The following is a 19,350-nucleotide window of genomic DNA, read 5'->3' on the forward strand; positions in this document are numbered from 1 at the left end:
ACTCGGATCTTATCGCATGGCTCGGACACCTTTCCAATCACCAAACAATTTCCCTTAAGCTTGGATCCTCTATCCATCCATAATATCCTGGTATCTGCTGACAATTTTGAATCCTCTATCCATCCATAATATCCTGGTATTTGCTGACAATTTTGCTTACTAATCTTTCTTCGTAACATACAAACCTCTACCCAGTCTAAAATCTCCTTAGACACTATTTCACAGTTCCAGGTCACATTTGCGGTGGCGCTTGGCATCTCCCTTATGGGTATAATTCCCCACGGGATCAGGTCTCCAGCTGCTTGAGGAAGAGGCAGGCAGGCTGTTATTGAAGTTGTATTTTGCATTCTTCCGAAGTCTCGAATTAGTCCTACTATTAAATTTTCCTGTCCTTCTCTTATTTTTAGGGTTTGATTTCTCTCTGGGACCTGTCTGGTAACTCGTATGTCCCTTACTCTTAACGTTACCTGACTGTGACCCCACCAATTATCTCGGGCTATCCAACACCAATATTCTCCTTCGTCAGTGTAATTTTGGGATATTGTACAATTTAAAGCAATATTTTCCCTTTCTACTGCTAAGATTGTTCTTTCAGTTGCTCCTATTCCCTGATCCGGGTTTGTTCTAGCGACCACTTCCCGAAGTCCAAATCCTCCATCTAATCCACACTTAACTATACACAGATAATTCCCTGCCATAGTTGTTGAAGCAAAAGATGTGATATTATACCACCCGACCCCTTTAGACTCCTTCTTCCACTCATTACTTCCTTCCTTCAATTGATCCCATTCCATCTCTCTCTCTTTCCACCAGCTAATCCTTATTCTTCTTTTGCAATTATTCTTCAAGGTGTATTGACAACTAATTCTCAATGGCGGGCCCAACCAAATATCCTGGCTTGTTCTCAAGGGTGCTACTATTACCGAACCTGCACTGGTATAGTTTTCATTCATAATTTCCAACTCGAAATCCCCATAATCAAAACTATCTTTTATCCATACTACACAGGTGTATCTACCTTCTCCAGAAGTTGTGATTTTAGGAATCCTTAAGGTAGTGTTTCCTGATTGCTGATGGTCATCCCAAAGTGTTATTATTCCTTTACTTACGATGTCAAGGCCTTTTCTCCATCTCACATTAATTTCATGGGATCCAGCTTTCTGGTTGTCAGAAAACAAACAGGTTAATTCAACATTTCCACTTTCCGGTACTAAGACTAAAGGGTCTGGTACATGAATTATAACTGCTGAGGCTACTAACTGACAAACAATCAGTATCAAGATGATCAGGGCTTTGTTCGGAATACCATCCAGGTGTCCTTTATGGGCTGCACCTCCCATCTCGTCGGTACCTTCTTCACCCTGGTGTAGTGTATCCAGTTATCAATCCCAGCGACCTTGACGGCGGTATACGTGGTCATCAGCACTTGGTAGGGGCCATTCCATGACTCCTTCAGAGGCTCCACGCTCCAATTTTTCACGTACACATGGTCTCCCGGCGAGATGTCATGAACTGAGTTCTCTAGTGGTAGCGGGCGGTTCCACTGCAAGGCTCCCCATACAGCTGCAAGAGTCTTATTTAAAGATAACACATAGTTTAATAATACTTGGTCCCCTGTTAAATGGGGGTCCCCCTGATAGGTTGCAGCATGATAAGCTTTACCATACAATACTTCATACGGACTGACTCCTATCCTCTCCCTGGGTTTTATTCGGATGCGCAATAATGCTATTGGCAGAGCTTGGGGCCACTGAACTTTGGCTTCCTGACAAATCTTTTTCAACTGATTTTTCAATGTTTGATTCATCCTTTCTACCTGGCCACTAGACTGCGGTCTCCACGGAGTGTGTAAATCCCATCTAATCCCTAATACCTTGGCTACACCTTGAATGATTCCTGCTACAAAATGCGGTCCCCTATCTGATGACATTCCTAACGGGATTCCAAACCGGGGGATTATCTCTTTTAAAAGGGTTTTGACTACTTCCTTTGCCTGATTCGTGCGACAGGGAAACGCCTCCGGCCATCCTGAAAAGGTACATACATACACTAAAAGGTATTTATTACCTTGGGCTTTAGGAAGCTCCGAAAAGTCTATTTGCCAGTAGTCTCCAGGCTGTGGGCCTACTTTTAACCCTCCCATTTGAACCTGTTTTCGCACTAGGGGATTATTTTTCACACAAGTGGGACAGGTTGCATTAACCCACTTTGCCATTGTTAATATCTGAATAGAGATTACTTCATTCTTTAAAAATTTTACCAAGGCCTCCGCTCCCCAGTGGCACTTGTAATGTTCAGTCTCCAAGATTGCTCGCATTATCTTCGCAGGTACTACCACCTGCCCGGTTGCTGTTACATACCACCCTTTGTCATTCTTCTGAGCTTTCACCAGGTGGGCCAACTTCACGTCATCTGGTAGGTATGGAGGCTCATCTTTCATGTAGGAATCCGCCGGATTTCCTTTAGCTGGAATAAGAGCCGATTGAGTCTTTATCTCTTTCGCTACTCTTTTAGCCGTCTTATCCGCCAATTGGTTACCTTGGTATATCTTTCCATCTTCTCTTCGGTGTCCTGGCACATGCATTACTGCCACTGCCTCGGGTTCTCTTACAGCCTCTAACAGGAGTAGGATCTCGTCTCTATGTTTTATTGTTGACCCTTGAGACGTTAACAATCCTTGCTCCTTCCACAGAGCTCCATGTACATGCACCACCCCAAAGGCATATTTTGAATCAGTCTAAACATTAACCCTCTTTCCTTTGCTCAATTCGAGGGCTCGAGTTAAGGCTCTAATTTCTGCCTTTTGAGCCGAGGTTCCAGGGGGAAGAGCCTTTGCTTCTATTACTTGAAGAGTTGTGACTACCGCATAACCCGCATAACCTGGTGCCGTTCTTGACAAAACTGGACCCGTCGGTGAACAACTCCCAGTCTGGGCTATCGATCGGTGCATCCTTCAAATCTTCTCTGCTTGCATAGACCTGCTCAATTATCTCCACACAGTCATGGACGAGTTCCCCTTCCTCCCAGTTCGACCTGAGGAATTCTGCTGGGTTTAAATGGGGTGTTATTTTCAGTTCTATATCATCTTGTTCCCGCAGCAATGCCTGATATTGCAACAGGCGGCTGGATGAGAGCCAGTGACCTCCCTTTTGCTCTAAGACTGCAATTACCATATGGGGCACATATACTTCCAGCTTCCTTCCCAAAGTCAGCTTCCTTGCTTCTTGTATTAGCAGCACCGTTGCCGCTACCGCTCACAGGCATCCTGGCCAGCCGGCACTGACGGTGTCCAATTGTTTAGAGAAATACCCCACAGGCCGCTTCCATGGCCCTATTTTCTGTGTTAGTACCCCTAATGCCAACCTGTGTCTTTCAGTAACATATAGCTGGAAATCTTTGCTCAAATCTGGCAATCCCAGCGCGGGGGCTTCCTTTAAGGCCTGCTTTAATTCTAGGAAGGCTTTTTCCTGTGCACGTCCCCAAGTCCAGTGCACTTCTTTGAGGGCCTCATATAGGGGCCGTGCCAGCAGTCCAAAGTTCAGAATCCACAGCCGACACCACTCTACCATTCCAAGAAAGGATCGGAGTTCCTGATGGTTTCGGGGGACGGGTATGGCACAGATAGCTGCTATGCGGTTAGTCCCCAATTTCCGCACCCCCTTAGAGATTTCACACCCCAAATAGACAACTTCTGTTCTTACCAGCTGTGCTTTGTCTCGCGAAACTCGATATCCTCCTTGTCCCAGCATGTTCAGAAGGCTTATGGTTAATTGGGAGCAGATGTCTCGTTCCGTAGCTGCTAGGAAAATATCATCCACATATTGGAGAACCACATAGAACATGCTTGGTACTGTTACCTGGGTTGTCTTCCACTCTTCTAGTTCCCGAGCTAACTGGTTTCCAAAAATGGTAGGGGAGTTCTTGAATCCCTGTGGTAGTCGGCTCCAAGTCAGCTGCCTTCTTCGTCCTGTGTCTGGATTTTCCCATTCGAATGCAAAATATTTCCTACTTTCAAGTGCCAGTGGGATGCAGAAAAAGGCATCTTTTAAATCAATCACGGTAAACCATTCAAATTTCTCTGATACAGATGTCAACAAGGTATAAGGATTAGCAACTACGGGATGAATATCTTTGGTTATCTCATTTATTGCTCTTAAATCCTGCACTAACCTATACTTTCCATTAGGCTTTTTAACTGGAAAAATAAGAGTATTATATTCGGATTCACACTCCTGCAAAATGCCTAAATTTAGGTATTGATCAATAATTGGGGCTATCTCTCGCCTGACCTCAGGTTTGATTGCATACTGCTTTAGTCGTACCGGTTCTTTCCCCTCTTTTAGTTCTACTACTACACGCTGTGCTGCCTTTGACTTTCCGGGGGTCCCAGTTTCCCATACCCAGGGAACTACAGCTTGCTCAATTTCTTCTGTAATGGGTTGGGGCTCTACCTCCTTAATAATGAACATTTTACCAATATTTTCTTCCGGAATTTCTAACTTGACCCTACCTCCTTCAAAAATAATTCTGGCCTGTAACATCGACAATAGGTCTCGTCCTATCAATGATTCAGGGCTATTTGGCATGTACAAAAATTGATGATCAAATTCCTTTCCCCCAAACTTTATATCTACTGGCCGAAGAAATGCCCTTTCTTCAATTTTTCCAGTAACCCCCACTACTTGTATCTTTGTGTCACTTAATGACCCTACCCGTGTATTAATTGCAGAATATGTGGCACCTGTATCTATTCTAAATTCTAACGGTTCTCCCTCTACTTCCATGATAACCTTGAGATCCCGGTCTAGTCAGCTCTGATTCTGATATTCCCCCATTACCAGCGCCTGGGCGACCTCTGCCGACGAATTCCCAAACTGTCTCGGAATTCCAATCCCACTATTCAATGGGCACTCATTTTTCCAATGTCCCTTATTTTTACAAAGGGCGCATTGGTCATATCCCAGTCTCACCTGGCCCCCGCCACGATCCCTACCAAATCCTCCTCTGCCTCGAGCACGCCCCCTTCCATTACGTCTCCCCGCAGCTTGCTGGAGTACTGCCAACATGCTAGCTTGTTGCTTCCTGACCGATTCCCTTTCCCGATTGTTATAGACCTTCCAGGCAACTTCCAACAATTTTTCTAAATTACGGGTATCCTCACCTTCTAACTTCTGCAATTTCTTTCTAATATCCTCCTGGGACTGCCCCATAAAGATTAATGCCAATTGTAACCTTCCCGTTTCCCCCTCTACTTCTAAACTAGTATACCGTCTCGCAGTTTCCTTCAATCGTTCTAAGAAAGCAGAAGGGGATTCATTCTTTTCTTGTTTCACTGAATAAAGTTTGGACCAATTTACCGTCTTTGGAATGCCTGTTCTAACTCCTTCAATTAACAATTCCTGGTATCCCTTCAATGCTTGGTGTCCCCGTGCTGTATTGGGGTCCCATTCAGGGTCTTCCCTTGGTACTAATTCATTCAGAGTTCCATCCGCCACCCGCAACCTTATCATTTCTCTCGCCTTTTCCGTCATAGCCCGCAACACCATTTCCTTTTCAGTAGAGTCCATCAAAGTATCTAATAAAACCTGTAAATCATTCCAATCAGGGTTCTGAGTTTTTATTACCATTTTTACTACCCTGGCAGTACGGTCGGGATCCTCCCTATAAGATCCTGCAGATTGCTTCCAGATTATCAGGTCATTCGGGGAAAACGGAACTTTCACCATTACTCGATCTCCCTGGGGTCCCACCGCCTCTCTCAGCAGGGCCATTACGTGTGTTCCCCCCTCCCGGCCCCCTTTCTTAGAGACTAGGTGACCCCTTGTTCGTTTAGATATCGGGGTATGCCGTTTACTCTTGCCATCCCCTTTTTCCCTTGTTTCCCCACCCTCTTCTCCCTCTTCTTCCGAAGCGGTTTCAGGTGGGGGAGCGCTAGGGGAGACCAGTAGGGACACATCCTCCTCAGGGTCTTTATATTTAACTAGATAGTCCGCCTTTTGATCCCGATTCTCGCAACCCCGACGCTTCTCATTTGCCACAGTTAGAACCATTATTCCACATTCCTTCTGCCAATCCGTTCTCCGTCCCAAGTAATAAAACAGATCCAAATATGGTATCTCTTCCCATTTACCATTATCCTGTAAATAATGCATCATTGGAGTAACAATATCATGATTCAGCGTCCAATTCCTAGGCCACTGCATTCCCGCGGTGTCATATTGTGGCCAAACATGATTACAAAAATCAATCAACTTATCTTTAGATAATTCTTGACCAAAATTCCCTTCTTTCCATTTCCTTATTAAACAACCTAGTGGTGAATCCTCCGGGATTTCAATCCCTGCCGAGGACGTTTTAAACCCTTTAAATGGCATCTTTTCTTTTTTTTTTTTTTTTTTTTTTTTTTTTTTACCACTTTATGTCCTTTACCACCTTATATCCTTTACCACCTTATATCCTGCTAGCAGGTATTGATCCTACTCAACTTTCGTCAAGATTTACGGTCAATTTTTTCCACCAACCTGGGACGTCCAAGCCCAACCGTGCGGATCGTAGGTCCGTCTTAATCGGCAGGCGTCTAAAATCCTTTAAGAATAAAGCACCTTTTGGGCTTACCTCGTAGTTGTCCGACAGGCGCGGGGTCGGGCACGAGTTGATGTCTCCCCAGAAATCACCTGGTGCCGGCGTGGAGTAGATCACCTCGCGAACCGCCCCAGCAACCTTCGGAGTCCTGCCGCGGTCACCAGAAAACTGTTGCCCAACGAAGAGAAACACAAACCACAAAGTAGTTTATGCGGTGCTTTATTCGGGCCCGGGGACCCAGGGACTAGCATCCCAAATCAGAATCCCACCGACCCTCATTTTCTTACAGTTTTTATACTATTTCTTACAGATTACATCATCAACGTACGTGCTATACATGACATTTCAATTTAACATTAATCTTCTAATTTCTATAGGCTATATCCCGTTCCCACAACACCTGCTTCCCTATCTTTATTTACACAAAAGGCTCCCACCATAAATTCTATTCTTCTTTGACCACCGTGATCACCTAACCGCGATGTCTTGGTCCGTTCCTCATGCTTCGTTTGTCAGCACATTCTTTCCTTGTACTTCTCCTAGCAACATGGTTAATTTCCAACATTAGGGGCTAACTACCGTGGTTTTAGGGAATCTTTTCCCTTTTCTTTGTTTTATTGCCTCCTTTTGTCCATTGATCGTAACCTGCATCTGCCAGTCACAGCAGGGGAACACAGAGCGAGGCTGCCAACTGGGCAGGGCGCGCTGTCCTCACCCTGATTCCACTGGGGCACCGGCAGTGAGGTGTTATAACCATCCTCGGCTACCATAATTGTGAAAAACGCCATTCACTTGTTCTTGAAATTTTGAAAGTTTAATAGTAAATAAGATGGTTATAAAAATAGAATTAGAGTTAAAAAAATGGAACAATTAGAGTTAGGACAATACGAGACAATAAGAAACAAAGTTACAGACATCTGGGTGCCTCCCCAAGCAAAAAAGCTGGAGAAGGATCCCTGTTAACAAAGGATTATCTCTTAAAAGCAATAGCCTGTTGAATATTCATACATTTCATACATGATGCATAAATTCCATTCAAACAAAGAATTGTCTCTGGTTAGTATCACTTTTTGCCTTTAATCTCTATGGCGTCCACAAGGCTGAGAGAGGCAGGAGGACTTGGTCTCTTCTGATAAGGAAGTAGTAAATTCTTTTTTTCTCTGAAAGATTTACGTTTTCCTGTGGTTGGTACATAAAAACTACATTTTAACTACAAAACTACATTTACCATACTATCAAACTATTAATACAATATTAACAATCAATACAACATAATCCATATAGTAAATATCTTGCGTAGAGCCTTATAATATGCACTTTTCACAGCTGAGAACAGTTCTGCTGAAAGCCTGTCCTAAACCTGCTTTTCCTGCAAATGTGCCCAATGAGTCCTCATTTTTTGCAGCCACAGGTCTTTTGTGCCTGCAGGTGTGAGAACTGATGGATGGAACAGCTCTGCTTGGGGGAAGTTCTTTTTCTTGATTTTTTTTTTTGTCTTTCTTTCTTTGCTTGTTTGTTTGGGTTTTGTTCTTTGTTTTGGTGGGTTGTTTTTTAATTTTTTGGGGGGGGGAGTTTTCTGTGCTTTTTATTGGGGGGTGGGGATTTTTTTGTTTTGGCTTGGGGGTGTTTTTGCAGGTTTTTTGGGGTTTGTGTGGGGTATTTTTTTTTTTTCGTTTTTTTTTTTTCTTTTATTTTTTTTTTTAAATTAACTCCACCTGTCAGCTCTGGGAAGAGCTCTGTAACTCTATCTGGCATTTTCTGTGACATTGTGGGGTGGGCAAGGGGACTTTCTTCAAGCTGTGTGCACAGGAATGCACATCAGCCCAGGCCGGGGTTGCTCAGTGCCCGGTCAGTTTTGCTGTCTGGCTGTGGCTCTGGACGCTTCCCTTGGAGCATCTCCAGGCAGGGAACGTTGGAGCTGTCACCACCGTGGTGTCACAGAGAGGGGAACGCTGGGGCTGTCCCGCTCCTGCCCCGGCCCCAAGAGCTCTGCCAGCACCTGGAGGAGACACAAAGGCTGAGCCCAAGGGTGAGAACTGCAGAAGGGGCTGAACTGGGAGGAAGGCAGCGGGATCATCAAGTCCAGCCCCTGATCCTGCACAGACAGCCCAACAATCGCAGCCTAAGCATCCCTGGGAACAGTGTCCAAAGGCTCCTGGAGCTGCGGCAGCCTCAGAGCTGTGACCATTGCAGTGGCTGCAGGGCTCTGGGGAAAGGTCCCGGCCCTGGCTTGGGGCTGGGCCAGTGGCCCAGGGAGCAAATCAACTTGCAGCTGCTGCCCCACAGCAGGGAAGAGCAGGAATTGCTGGCTGGGAGAGACTCTTGCCAAGGGCCTGCAGTGCCAGGACACAGGCCATGGCTGGACGCTGCTTGGGGCCAGGGTGAGCTGGGATGTGGGGATGGACTTGTTCCCTGGGAGGGCGGTGGGGCCCTGGCACAGAGTGGGCGGAAAAGCTGTGGCTGCCCTGGAATGGCTGGAAGTGTCCAAGGGCTGGTTGCAGGGGACTTGGTGGCCTGAAGACATGGCATAGTCTGGTCTGGTGTGGCCAGTATAATGTGGGGATTGCAGTGTGAGGGGTTTTGTGAAAGTTGGGAGGGGTAGGGATTGCAGTGGCGGGATGGGGTGTTTTGGGCTGTTGGAGCAGAGGGCCAGGAAAGCAAGAGGCAGTTTTGGGTGGGTGCTGGTGGTTGTAGCAATTGTGTAGCAGGGCTGAGGTGGAGTGGCAGTGAGTTTGGGAAGGTGCAGGCAGCTGGGAAAGAGAAAGAAAGAAAGAAAGAAAGAAAGAAAGAAAGAAAGAAAGAAAGAAAGAAAGAAAGAAAGAAAGAAAGAAAGAAAGAAAGAAAGAAAGGAGAGAAAGAGAGGAAGAGAAAGGAAGAGAAAGGAAGGAGGGAAAGAGGAAAGAGGAGAAAGAAAAAGAAAAAAAAGGAAAGAAAGAAATCAGGTTTTTCAGCATCTGGAGCCTGAAATCTGGTGTTTCCTGGCACAGCCAGAGCGCAGATCCAGAAATGCCCCGGTGCTGGCACAGCCTAAGTGCAGCAATTTGCTGGCACAAAAAGCCAAACTGCAGCAATTTCCTAGTGCCAGCACTGGCACCACCCAGATCTGGTCCATTGCTGGTGCCAGGACTCCAGATGCAGCCGTTTGCCATCAGCCAGATCCAGCAATTTCCTGCTGCTGGGGCACACGAGGGGTCTGGCTGGGCAGGAAAGCTGAGCCTGAGCCAGGAGCTTTCCTTGGCTGCAGCAGAGGCTGGGTATGCAAAGGCCTTCCCAGCGCTGTGCCCTGGCCAGGAGGGATTGTGCCACAGGAGCTGAGCCTGAATTCCTTCTCACAGGCACCTTTAGGGCACAGAACATGGAGAAGGCAGAGCTGACTCTCAGCTTTCTGCAGTCCTCCAGAGGAATGCTGTGTGGAAAGCAGCCTGGGAGCAGGCTTGATGTGCCAGGGGTGGGCAATTGAGAGCCCTTTTCTCCCCTGTGGCCTGAGGCTCTGGCCCTTGCTTTTTGCAAGCACCCTAGAGCTGCCTGCCAAGGGGCCTTTTTCACTGGAAGGAGAGGAGTCCTGCTACAGGGCTGTCCTCAAGCTGCTTGTGCAGCAGATGTGCCTGAGGAATGGTCATTGCTTGCAGTCTCAGGTGCTGTGTGTGAGTGCAGCTGAAAGCACTGAAGGAGGCAGCAGCTCTGCTGGGGGCAGAGGTGTCTTTTTCTTGGTGGGAGTTTGGTTTGGTATTTTTTGATTTGGTTTGGTCTTGTTATTGTTTGTTATTTTTTTAACTTTCCCTGTCAGCTCTGGGCAGAGCTCTGTAACTCTATGTGACACTTGCCTGTGGCACTGTGGAGGTGGCCAGGGGGACCTTCCCCGAGCTGTGTGCACAGCAATGCACATCAGCCCAGGCCGGGGGTGCTCAGTGCCCGGTCAGTTTTGCTGTCTGGCTGTGGCTCTGGACGCTTCCCTTGGAGCGTCTCCAGGCAGGGAACGTTGGAGCTGTCACCACCGTGGTGTCACAGAGAGGGGAACGCTGGGGCTGTCCCGCTCCTGCCCCGGCCCCAAGAGCTCTGCCAGCGCCTGGAGGAGACACAAAGGCTGAGCCCAAGGGTGAGAACTGCAGAAGGGGCTGAGCTGGGAGGGAGGCAGCGGGATCATGGAGTCCAGGCCCTGGCCCTGCACAGACAGCCCAACAGTGGCAGCCTGGGCATTCCCGGGAGCGGTGTCCAAAGGCTCCTGGAGCTGCGGCAGCCTCACAGCTGTGACCATTCCCTGGGGAGCCTGGTGAGTGGTCAAGCCCCCTGTAGGGGAAGAAGCTTTTGCTGGTCTCCAGCCCGCAGCTGGCCTGGCCCAGCCCCAGCCGTTCCCTGGGGTGCATTCCCTGCTGGCCCCGGGGCAGAAGTCTCAGCTGCCCCTGCTGCTGTCCCTGGGCAGGAGGCGCAGCCCCCGGGGAGCTCTGAGCTCCGTCTGCTGGGCTGCGGCCGAAGCGAGCCAGTGCCGGCAGAGCTCTGGGGAAAGGTCCCGGCCCTGGCTTGGGGCTGGGCCAGTGGCCCAGGGAGCAAATCAACTTGCAGCTGCTGCCCCAGAGCAGGGAAGAGCAGGAATTGCTGGCTGGGAGAGACTCTTGCCAAGGGCCTGCAGCGCCAGGACACAGGCCATGGCTGGACACTGCTTGGGGCCAGGGTGAGCTGGGATGTGGGGATGGACTTGTTCCCTGGGAGGGCGGTGGGGCCCTGGCACAGAGTGGGAGGAAAAGCTGTGGCTGCCCTGGAATGGCTGGAAGTGTCCAAGGCCTGGTTGGAGGTGACTTCCTGCCGTGATGGGATGGGATGGGATGGGATGGGATGGGATGGGATGGGATGGGATGGGATGGGGCAGTGTAATGTGGGGTGTAATTGCAGTGTGGGGTGGCAGGAAAGTTGGGAGGGGTAGGGATTGCAGTGGAGGAAGAAGCTGGTTTGGGTTCTTGGAGTAGGGTAGTAGAGGGAAAGAAAGCAAGTGGCAGTTTTTAAAGGCTGCTGGTGCTTTTAGGAATTTTGGGGCCTGGAAGTGTTTTGTGGGAGGTTGCTGTGAAATTGGGAAGGCTGAGTTTAAGGTGCTGTGCTGTGCAGGGCTGAGGTGGCAGGGCAGTGATTTTCGGAGGGTAAAGGGACCTGCTCCAAAGAAAGAAAGAAAGAAAGAAAGAAAGAAAGAAAGAAAGAAAGAAAGAAAGAAAGAAAGAAATGAGAGAGAGAGAAGGAAAGGAATAAGGAAAAAGGAGGGAAGGAAGGAAGGAGGGAAGGAGGGAAAAAGGAAGGAAGGAAGGAAAGAAGGAAGGACGGAATGGTTTTAAATGAAACTCTGTATGTCTATTTTAACAAGCAATGAAGTTAAATTTAGCTGCAATGTAGTTTTATTTAAGTAGCATTTTATAATCAAGCATATGCAAAATTTCAGCAGTGATTAATTGAAGATAAGTACTGTTTGGATAAAGCATAAGCAAAACCGACCGGGGTACGGAGGGGGACTTGCCACCCTAGCTCTCGTACAAAACAAAGTAATCCAACTTAAAATTGTATACTGTATGCTAATAGGTATTCATTAATATTTCCTGTGAATCTCGTCCTATTTTTGATTTGTAATTGCTATGTCCATAGCATATAGCACATGCTCCACTTGCTGTTTGGGGGTCTTCTTTGCTTTTTGGTGCTCTTCTTCAGATGAAGGCTCATCATCTTCCTCTCATCCTATGAATAACCTTACTGGCTGCACGTGCGCTCTAAGTTTTGTGTTATACATAACTAGGCATTATGTTCCAAAAAGTAATTATTTCATGGTTCAAACCACCACCCAAACTCCCTACCTTGGAATAGTCCCAGCTTTGTCCATCTCAAGGCCAGTTCTATCTTAAGACATCCTGTATCCCATAACATCTGCAAAGGGCCCATCTCCCGACCTTGGAGTAGTCCCAGCTTTGGCCAATCCAGCATTGAAACTCTTGCTTATCTCAAACTGCACCCTGTATCTTATTTTTCTCATGTAGCATCTGCCAAGGGGCCCATCTGCTTTGTAACACTAATCACATCTACTTTTTCCTTTACTACTTTATAACAAATATTTTTTAAAGTATATATATTTATTTAAAATATTGATTTGATTACAACTAGCATGAATCATTTTCATTTATTACAATTTTCCCCATTTCTCTTTTTAATCATATTGATTCTTGCTTTTTAATTAAAACTGAATTTCGATTTCTTCTATATTCCAAATAATCCAGGTTTTTACGTTCTCTTATTTCAGCCTCTGTCCTGGTTTAGGGACAAATTTGGGAGAAAACCCCTGAATGGGATCCCTCTGGGAAGCAAACCCAAGTGGCCCCTCCCTCCAACAGGTCCGGTAAAAAAACCTCTGTGGAGAAAAGTGGAAAAAACTATTTTACTAAACAAATGAAGTGCATACAAGTACAAAGAATGAATAATATGAAACAATAAAACCTCTCGTTCTGGAGTGAGATGGCAAATTGAGAAAGTCCTTGCCGTGGGTGGAGCTCGGCTCTCTCTCAGTCTCTCATCAGTCCCAGCCCCTCCAGGGCTGCTGGAAAATGCCGAGGTCCAGGCCCTGGTGGGCTGGCGGTGCAGCCCCCAGTGCTCCCCTGGGTTTTCAGTCCAGAGCACGTTTACACAGTTCCAAGAAAAAAGGAAAAAAAATACAGTCCAGGGAACTTCTCTGCCCTAGCTAGCTGAAACTAACTAAAAGAAAAAAGAAAAAGGAAAAAAAAAAAAAATCTCTGTCCTGCAGTCTCTCCAAGCCTCCACTGAACACCCGTCTGCAGAAGAATGTGGAGGAGTCAGGCAGTTTTCTCAAAACAAACTCCGCACTTCTCCTTGCTCTTAGAACCAGTCTTAAAGGCACAGGACTCAATATACAGCACAAACAGAACAGACGATTGGAGATACAAGCATCATAAAGTTACCCTAGGACACCCTGCCAGGGTAGAATTTTGGTGCACGAGGTGTCCCAGTGTGAGCCTGGGCCAAGCCCTGGCTCTGTGTGCCAGGAGCCGGCAGCGCTGGGTGCAGGGAGCCCAGGGAGGGCACAGAAATGCTGGGCTGAGAAATGCTGGGGGGACAGCGAGAGGGGCGTGTGCAGCCGGCCAGGGCACAGGAGCAGCACGCACAGGGGGCACAGCCTGCAGGACAGATGGCCAAGGGCTGGGCAGGGCTGGCAGGGCCACAGGCACCCAGGCCTTTGTCCCCTGGGCTCTGGCAGCGCCTCTGGAGGCCCCACAGAAGGAACTTTCCTTTCAGGGGCTGCACTTTGGTCCTCCCTGGCCCCTCCCTGAGGAGGCTGGCAGGGGTTGCAGTTTGAGGACATGTGTCCTTGCTGCCCCTCCCATCCCACTGCCCCACAAACAGCCCCGAGGCACCCGTGAGGGACAGGCCCTGCTGTGCCAGGCCTGGGCTCAGGGCTTGGCCTTTCTGCTTCCTCCAGCCAAAACCCAGGCCTTGCTCAGCCCTGCAGTTCCTGCTGCTGTGCCCCAAGCTCCCGCGTCCGGTGTTGGAAAGGGACTTGAGGTACCTCAATCCCCTCGGGCAGCACATGGGAGAAAGCAACAAACTTCTCAGGAGGGTGGAGAACAAACTTTTAGTTGCAAACTTGAGAGAATGAGGTATTTGGGAAATCTTAAAGCAACATGGAATTACAGTAAATCACTTCAGAATGCACTGACTGAGCAAACTCTAACCTAATGATGTCTTGGGCCATTCATCATTTCTCTGCTCTCCAGCACCGAGGCAATGGACTTTGGCTGCAGCTCTGAGCTCATGCCCAAGGAAACCTCCCCTGGCAATGGAGCTCCATGGAGCAGCTCTCAGGAAACCACCCAAGAGTTGGGGAGTGGCCCAAGACCACCTCAGAAACGTGGGATACCCTAAAATTTCTTCAGGAATGTGGAATATCCAAAAACTCACTCAGGAACCAGCTCCCCGTCCCTTGGTCATTCCTAGCCTTGGGCTGTCTCATTCCAGACCCAACCCCACCTCCCTAGTCTCAACCCCAACCCATCCCACCCCTCCTGGACATCAAGACCCTCTTACCATGCCCTATTTCCCCAATTTCACACCTCCCAAACCACATCCCACCCATCCTGTCCCACCTAAAGCCCACCTCACTCCTCCTGATTTGCATCCCAATTCACCCAATCCCCTTCCAGCCCCATCCCTCCCTCACGGGGTGTGCAATCAAGTAATTTTGTGGTGAGATTGAGTAATTTTAGCATTGAGTGCTTTTGAGGTGACAGATCAAACCCTCTCATCTCTTTGAGCACCAAGAAATGAAGACCACCACACCAAATATCCTCAAACCCTCAAATCCTCTCCAATACCTCCCTGAGTCCTGGATTGCCCTGAAATGTCGGGGGCTTACCCCAGCATTCAGGTGGTTTTAGAGTCCTTTGCCCTCTGCACAGCTCTGTGCCAAACCGAAGGAAGAGACGGAGTCTTCAGGTTCAGATTTTTCAAGGTTGCATACTTCGTCTATTCTTTCTTATCTTACACTTTCTCAGCGTCCCACAAGGTGTTTGCCGCGGCTGGACTTCTCACGTCTCCCCCCGAACTGGGGCTGTCCTTATCTTTTATACTAATTGATACATATTCTTTATTTACTATTACTTGCCAATGTCTATCACTAATACTAAAAAGGTCATCTTTACTCTGACCCAATCCTCACTAACTACTTTGTGCCACGTCACTGCTGAAATGGAGTGAGGCAAGAAGGATGAAGAAGAAGGAGACAACGCCCCAAATTCTCCATCTTGCCCCCATTCACTTCAATGCTAGAAACCTAATACTGTTTTTTCACCCTGTGATATACTAAACTACTATATTTCACACTCTTGTGGCCTGCAATGCTTCCTGCAGTGAAGGAAGTTTTTTCCCGTGGACTGAGATCAAAGCCAGTGTCTCTCTGAGCTCTGGGCTGGGGTCCCAGACCCCCCTGCCCAGGTTTCTGACCCTCCAGGGCAACCAAAGGAATGCCCTGGACACCAACACTGAAACACTAGTAAAACATGAGGCTTTAGATACCTTTGATGAATTTGTTGACTTTTATCCCCAGTTTTGTCTGCTTTAGAGGGATGAAGATGAATCAAAAGAATATTAGGGACAACCAAACAAGAGGACCACCAGCCCAGTGTCGTCCCAATGCAGATCGCTGGGAATGTGGCTCACCAGTTCTCTGCCCAAGGTGGGTCGTCTGAAGCAGGACTAAGTTGGAGCACTGCACAAAGCTCTTCCTGCAGCTGAGGCACTCTTAGGCCTTCCCTTACCAGTGTCTCCGTTGGTGTCTGCTCAAGTGAGAGCTCCTGGACAAGCTCTTCCCACAAGCGGGACATGTGTAGGGCCATTCTCTGGTTTGGATCCTCAGGTGGCGGATCAGGTGGGAGCTTATGCTGAAGCTCATCCCATATTCCCCACACTTCTTGGGCCTCTCCCCGGTGTGGATCATTTGGTGGATGACCAGTTGGAAACTCTGGTGGAAGACCTTCCTGCATTCCGCACACTTGTAGGGCATTTCCCCAGTGTGGATACGCTGGTGAATGATGAGGCTGGAGTTGTGCTTGAAGCCCTTCCTGCAGTTGTGGCAGCAGAAGGGCCTCTTCTTTGTGTGGATCTGCTGGGGCAGGAGGAGACTGGAGCTTCTCTGGAACCTTGGGACACTTGTCAGGTCTCTCCCCAGTGTGGATCTTTTGATGGATGGCCAGATGGAACTTCTGGTTGAAGCCCTTCTTGCATTCCCCACACTTGTAGGGCCTTTTCTCAGCATGGATATTCTGGTGGTGGATCAAGTGGGAGTATCGGCTGAAGCTCTTCCCACATTGCTCACACTGGTAGGGCCGTTCTCTGGTGTGGATCCTCTGGTGGCGGATCAGGATGGAGCTCTGGCTGAAGCCCTTCCCGCATTCCCCACACTTGTAGGGCCTCTCCCCAGTGTGGATCCTCTGGTGGCAGATCAGGTGGAAGTTCTGGCTGAAGCTCTTCCCACATTGCTCACACTTGTAGGGCCGTTCCCTGGTGTGGATCCTCTGGTGGCGGATCAGGCCGGAGCTCTGCCTGAAGCCCTTCCCACATTCCCCACACTTATAGGGCCTCTCCCCAGTGTGGATCCTCTGGTGTATGATCAGGCTGGAGATCTGGCTGAAGCTCATCCCACATTCCTCACACTTGCAGGGCCTATCCCCGGTGTGGATCCTCTGGTGGCAGATCAGGTGGGATCGCTGGCTGAAGCTCTTCCCACATTGCTCACACTTGTAGGGCCCTTCTGTGCTGTGGATCTTCAGGTGACGGATCAAGAGGGATTTCTGGCGGAAGTTCTTCCTGCACTCTGCACACTCGTAGAGCCTCTCCCCGGTATGGATGCACCGGTGGGTCACAAGGGTGGAGTTGTTCTTGAAGCCCTTCCCACATTCCCCACACTTATAGGGCCAATCCCCAGTTTGGATCATCTGGTGCTGGATCAGGTGTGAGCTCTGCCTGAAGCTCTGTCCATCTTCCCGGCACAGGCTGGGTCTTCCCATCTCCAAGCACCCTGGGATGGGTTTGGAAGCCCTCCTCTTGCCGGATCTCTGGGGCTTTTCCTTCCCATTGGATTCCTGCACAGTGGAGCCACTCAAAATGGCCTCTTCCACAAGGTTCTGCCCTTGGGATTTGTCCTCCCTGGTCTCCAACCTCAGCTTCTTGTCTGGGGGAGGAAGGATAAGGACAGGATGGGATTTGCCTCCATGCCTGAGAGAAGGGGAAGGAGATCCTCCCAGTGCATGCCCGGCAGGACGGCGTCGGCAGCGGGGTTGTCCTGCAGCCAGGGGCCATGCTGGGCTGGGAGATGGAGCAGGAGAGAGGGGGAAAGGGGCACTGACTTCCTCCTCACCTGCCTGGCTGTCCTGGAGCATCTTCCTTGCAGCCTAACCTAAAAAATTAAAAATTAAACTAAAAATGCAGTAGCAAAATAAAAAAATGCTGACAGAGTCAGAATCCAACCTGACACCCAGTTATCCAGGGTGTTGCTAGCAGTCCAATCAAATCGTGGCTGCAGTCCTCCTGGAGTGACAGGTGTGGTTTTGTGGAAGCAGTGCTCCTGTAGAAGGGTGTAGTTTTCCTCTGAAGGTCCAGAGGTGGTGTAGATGGGTCTGGTCTTCCTCTGGGAATCCAGTAGAAACCAGACTGCTCCTGCTGTTTAAATCTCAGATTATATCCAGGTGGGATTGTTTGGCTCCTCCCTCTGGGTGGAGAATCTCACAATGGGATGATGTAATTTTATCAGTCATGCAGTGAGACTCAATGGCCCATTAAGAGAAGATATCTCCCTGGAGGGAGGACGGGTCATGGAAGAGATAAAGAACACTGCCCCATTTGGTTTTAACAGCTGGGCCATTAACAAAAGATATCACCCTGGAGTTATGAGAAATGGGTCATGGAACAGTTTTTACTTGGATCTCCAGTTGGTTTGTTTTCAAACTAGCACACTGGGAGAAGTGGGACCATGCTGGGAAACTACCGTGAGAAGTTTGGAGTGACTGGTCTACATTGTGGGTGACTGGGCAGGACTGGGAGCATGCAGGGAGGGACTGGGATCATCTGTGGAGTGACTGGGACTATACTAGGGGCAACTGGGAGAACCAGGAACATATGGGAGGAAAGTGGGAGCAACTGGGAGCAACTGGGACCATGCTGGGGCAAACTGCATCATAATGGGGAATGACTGGCAGTGACTGGGCTCATACTGGGAGTGCTGACAAAACTGAAAGCACACAGGGTGGGGGCAACTATGCTGATACTGGGAGCAGCCTCTTCGGGCACGAGGACCACGTAACCCCTTTCCAGTGAAACATGAACTTCAAAGGCATTAAGGATTTTAGAAAAGTTAAGGTTTTAGCTACAGATAAGCTTTGCCTGAATTAGTTAAAGTAGATAGATAGATAGATAGATAGATAGATAGATAGATAGATAGATAGGCTGTGCTGGAAATAATTAGGAGTCAATGGTTAGTTGAAAGGAAGTGGATCTAAAATAACAATCCCAGATCTAAATAACTAATTGTTTGTAATTTTTGTATTTGTTTAGCTGTGTTTATAATGAGAAACAGAAGAAACTGTTAAATAGACCTAAGAACACAGTCAACTGTAAATCTTCTAACATCCAGAAACCCATTCAACAGTCACAGAAACAGGAAACTGGAGTTCTACCAGGTTCTATTTGTCTTGTTATCCATTGAAAAGGTTGAAAGTTTAGAATGAGGAAGACTCTCCTTGCTTCCTCTTTTTATCACCCCTCCCCATAAATGAGACCACTGACCTAATTCAAAGAACAAACTAATCATGCTTAATGGCCTTTTATCAAATTATAATATGAAGCAGAGGATGCCAGGCATTAGTGTCATGAATATGTATTAGTATTTGGGGTATTCAACACTTATGTAAATAAATAGAGTCTGTAATCACTTGTAACTTTGCAGTGCATATTAGGGAGCGATCCCACGCAGCTGCCCAGCATTGCATTAAACCTACACTTTCTAACTCTAACCTGTTAGAGAGTCTTTTGTCTGCTACAGTTGGGTATTGATATTAGATCAATATCCATATATTAATAAATCACCCATCATCCTGCCCCTCCAGCCCTAGCACCCCTCGCTGGGGTCCCAGCAATCCCAGGTGTCCTCCACTCTTGGGGTCCCCGCTTTGGGGTTCTGGGGGTCTCCTCTCTCAGGGGGCTCGCTTAAGGAAACTGCAGCTTTCCTGAGGATCCCCA

At 48.2% G+C, this 19,350-nt stretch overlaps 1 protein-coding gene across 1 annotated transcript; it reads right to left on the bottom strand.

Annotated features, from left to right (window-relative positions):
* Window positions 1–1,351: 1,351 nt before the first annotated feature.
* LOC120747900 (zinc finger protein 586-like) lies at window positions 1,352–17,495 on the bottom strand (the record flags this gene model as incomplete). Its single annotated transcript, XM_040053950.2, has 6 exons — window positions 17,474–17,495; window positions 16,257–17,287; window positions 6,616–6,750; window positions 3,171–3,279; window positions 2,261–2,466; window positions 1,352–1,543 (listed from the first exon to the last, which is right to left on the bottom strand). Coding segments are annotated over exons 1-6 (1,695 nt in total), but the record flags the coding sequence as incomplete, so codon positions are not given.
* Window positions 17,496–19,350: the final 1,855 nt, after the last annotated feature.

Source organism: Hirundo rustica, unplaced genomic scaffold (assembly GCF_015227805.2).
Source record: "Hirundo rustica isolate bHirRus1 unplaced genomic scaffold, bHirRus1.pri.v3 scaffold_280_arrow_ctg1, whole genome shotgun sequence".
In the NCBI taxonomy this organism is placed as follows: domain Eukaryota; kingdom Metazoa; phylum Chordata; class Aves; order Passeriformes; family Hirundinidae; genus Hirundo; species Hirundo rustica.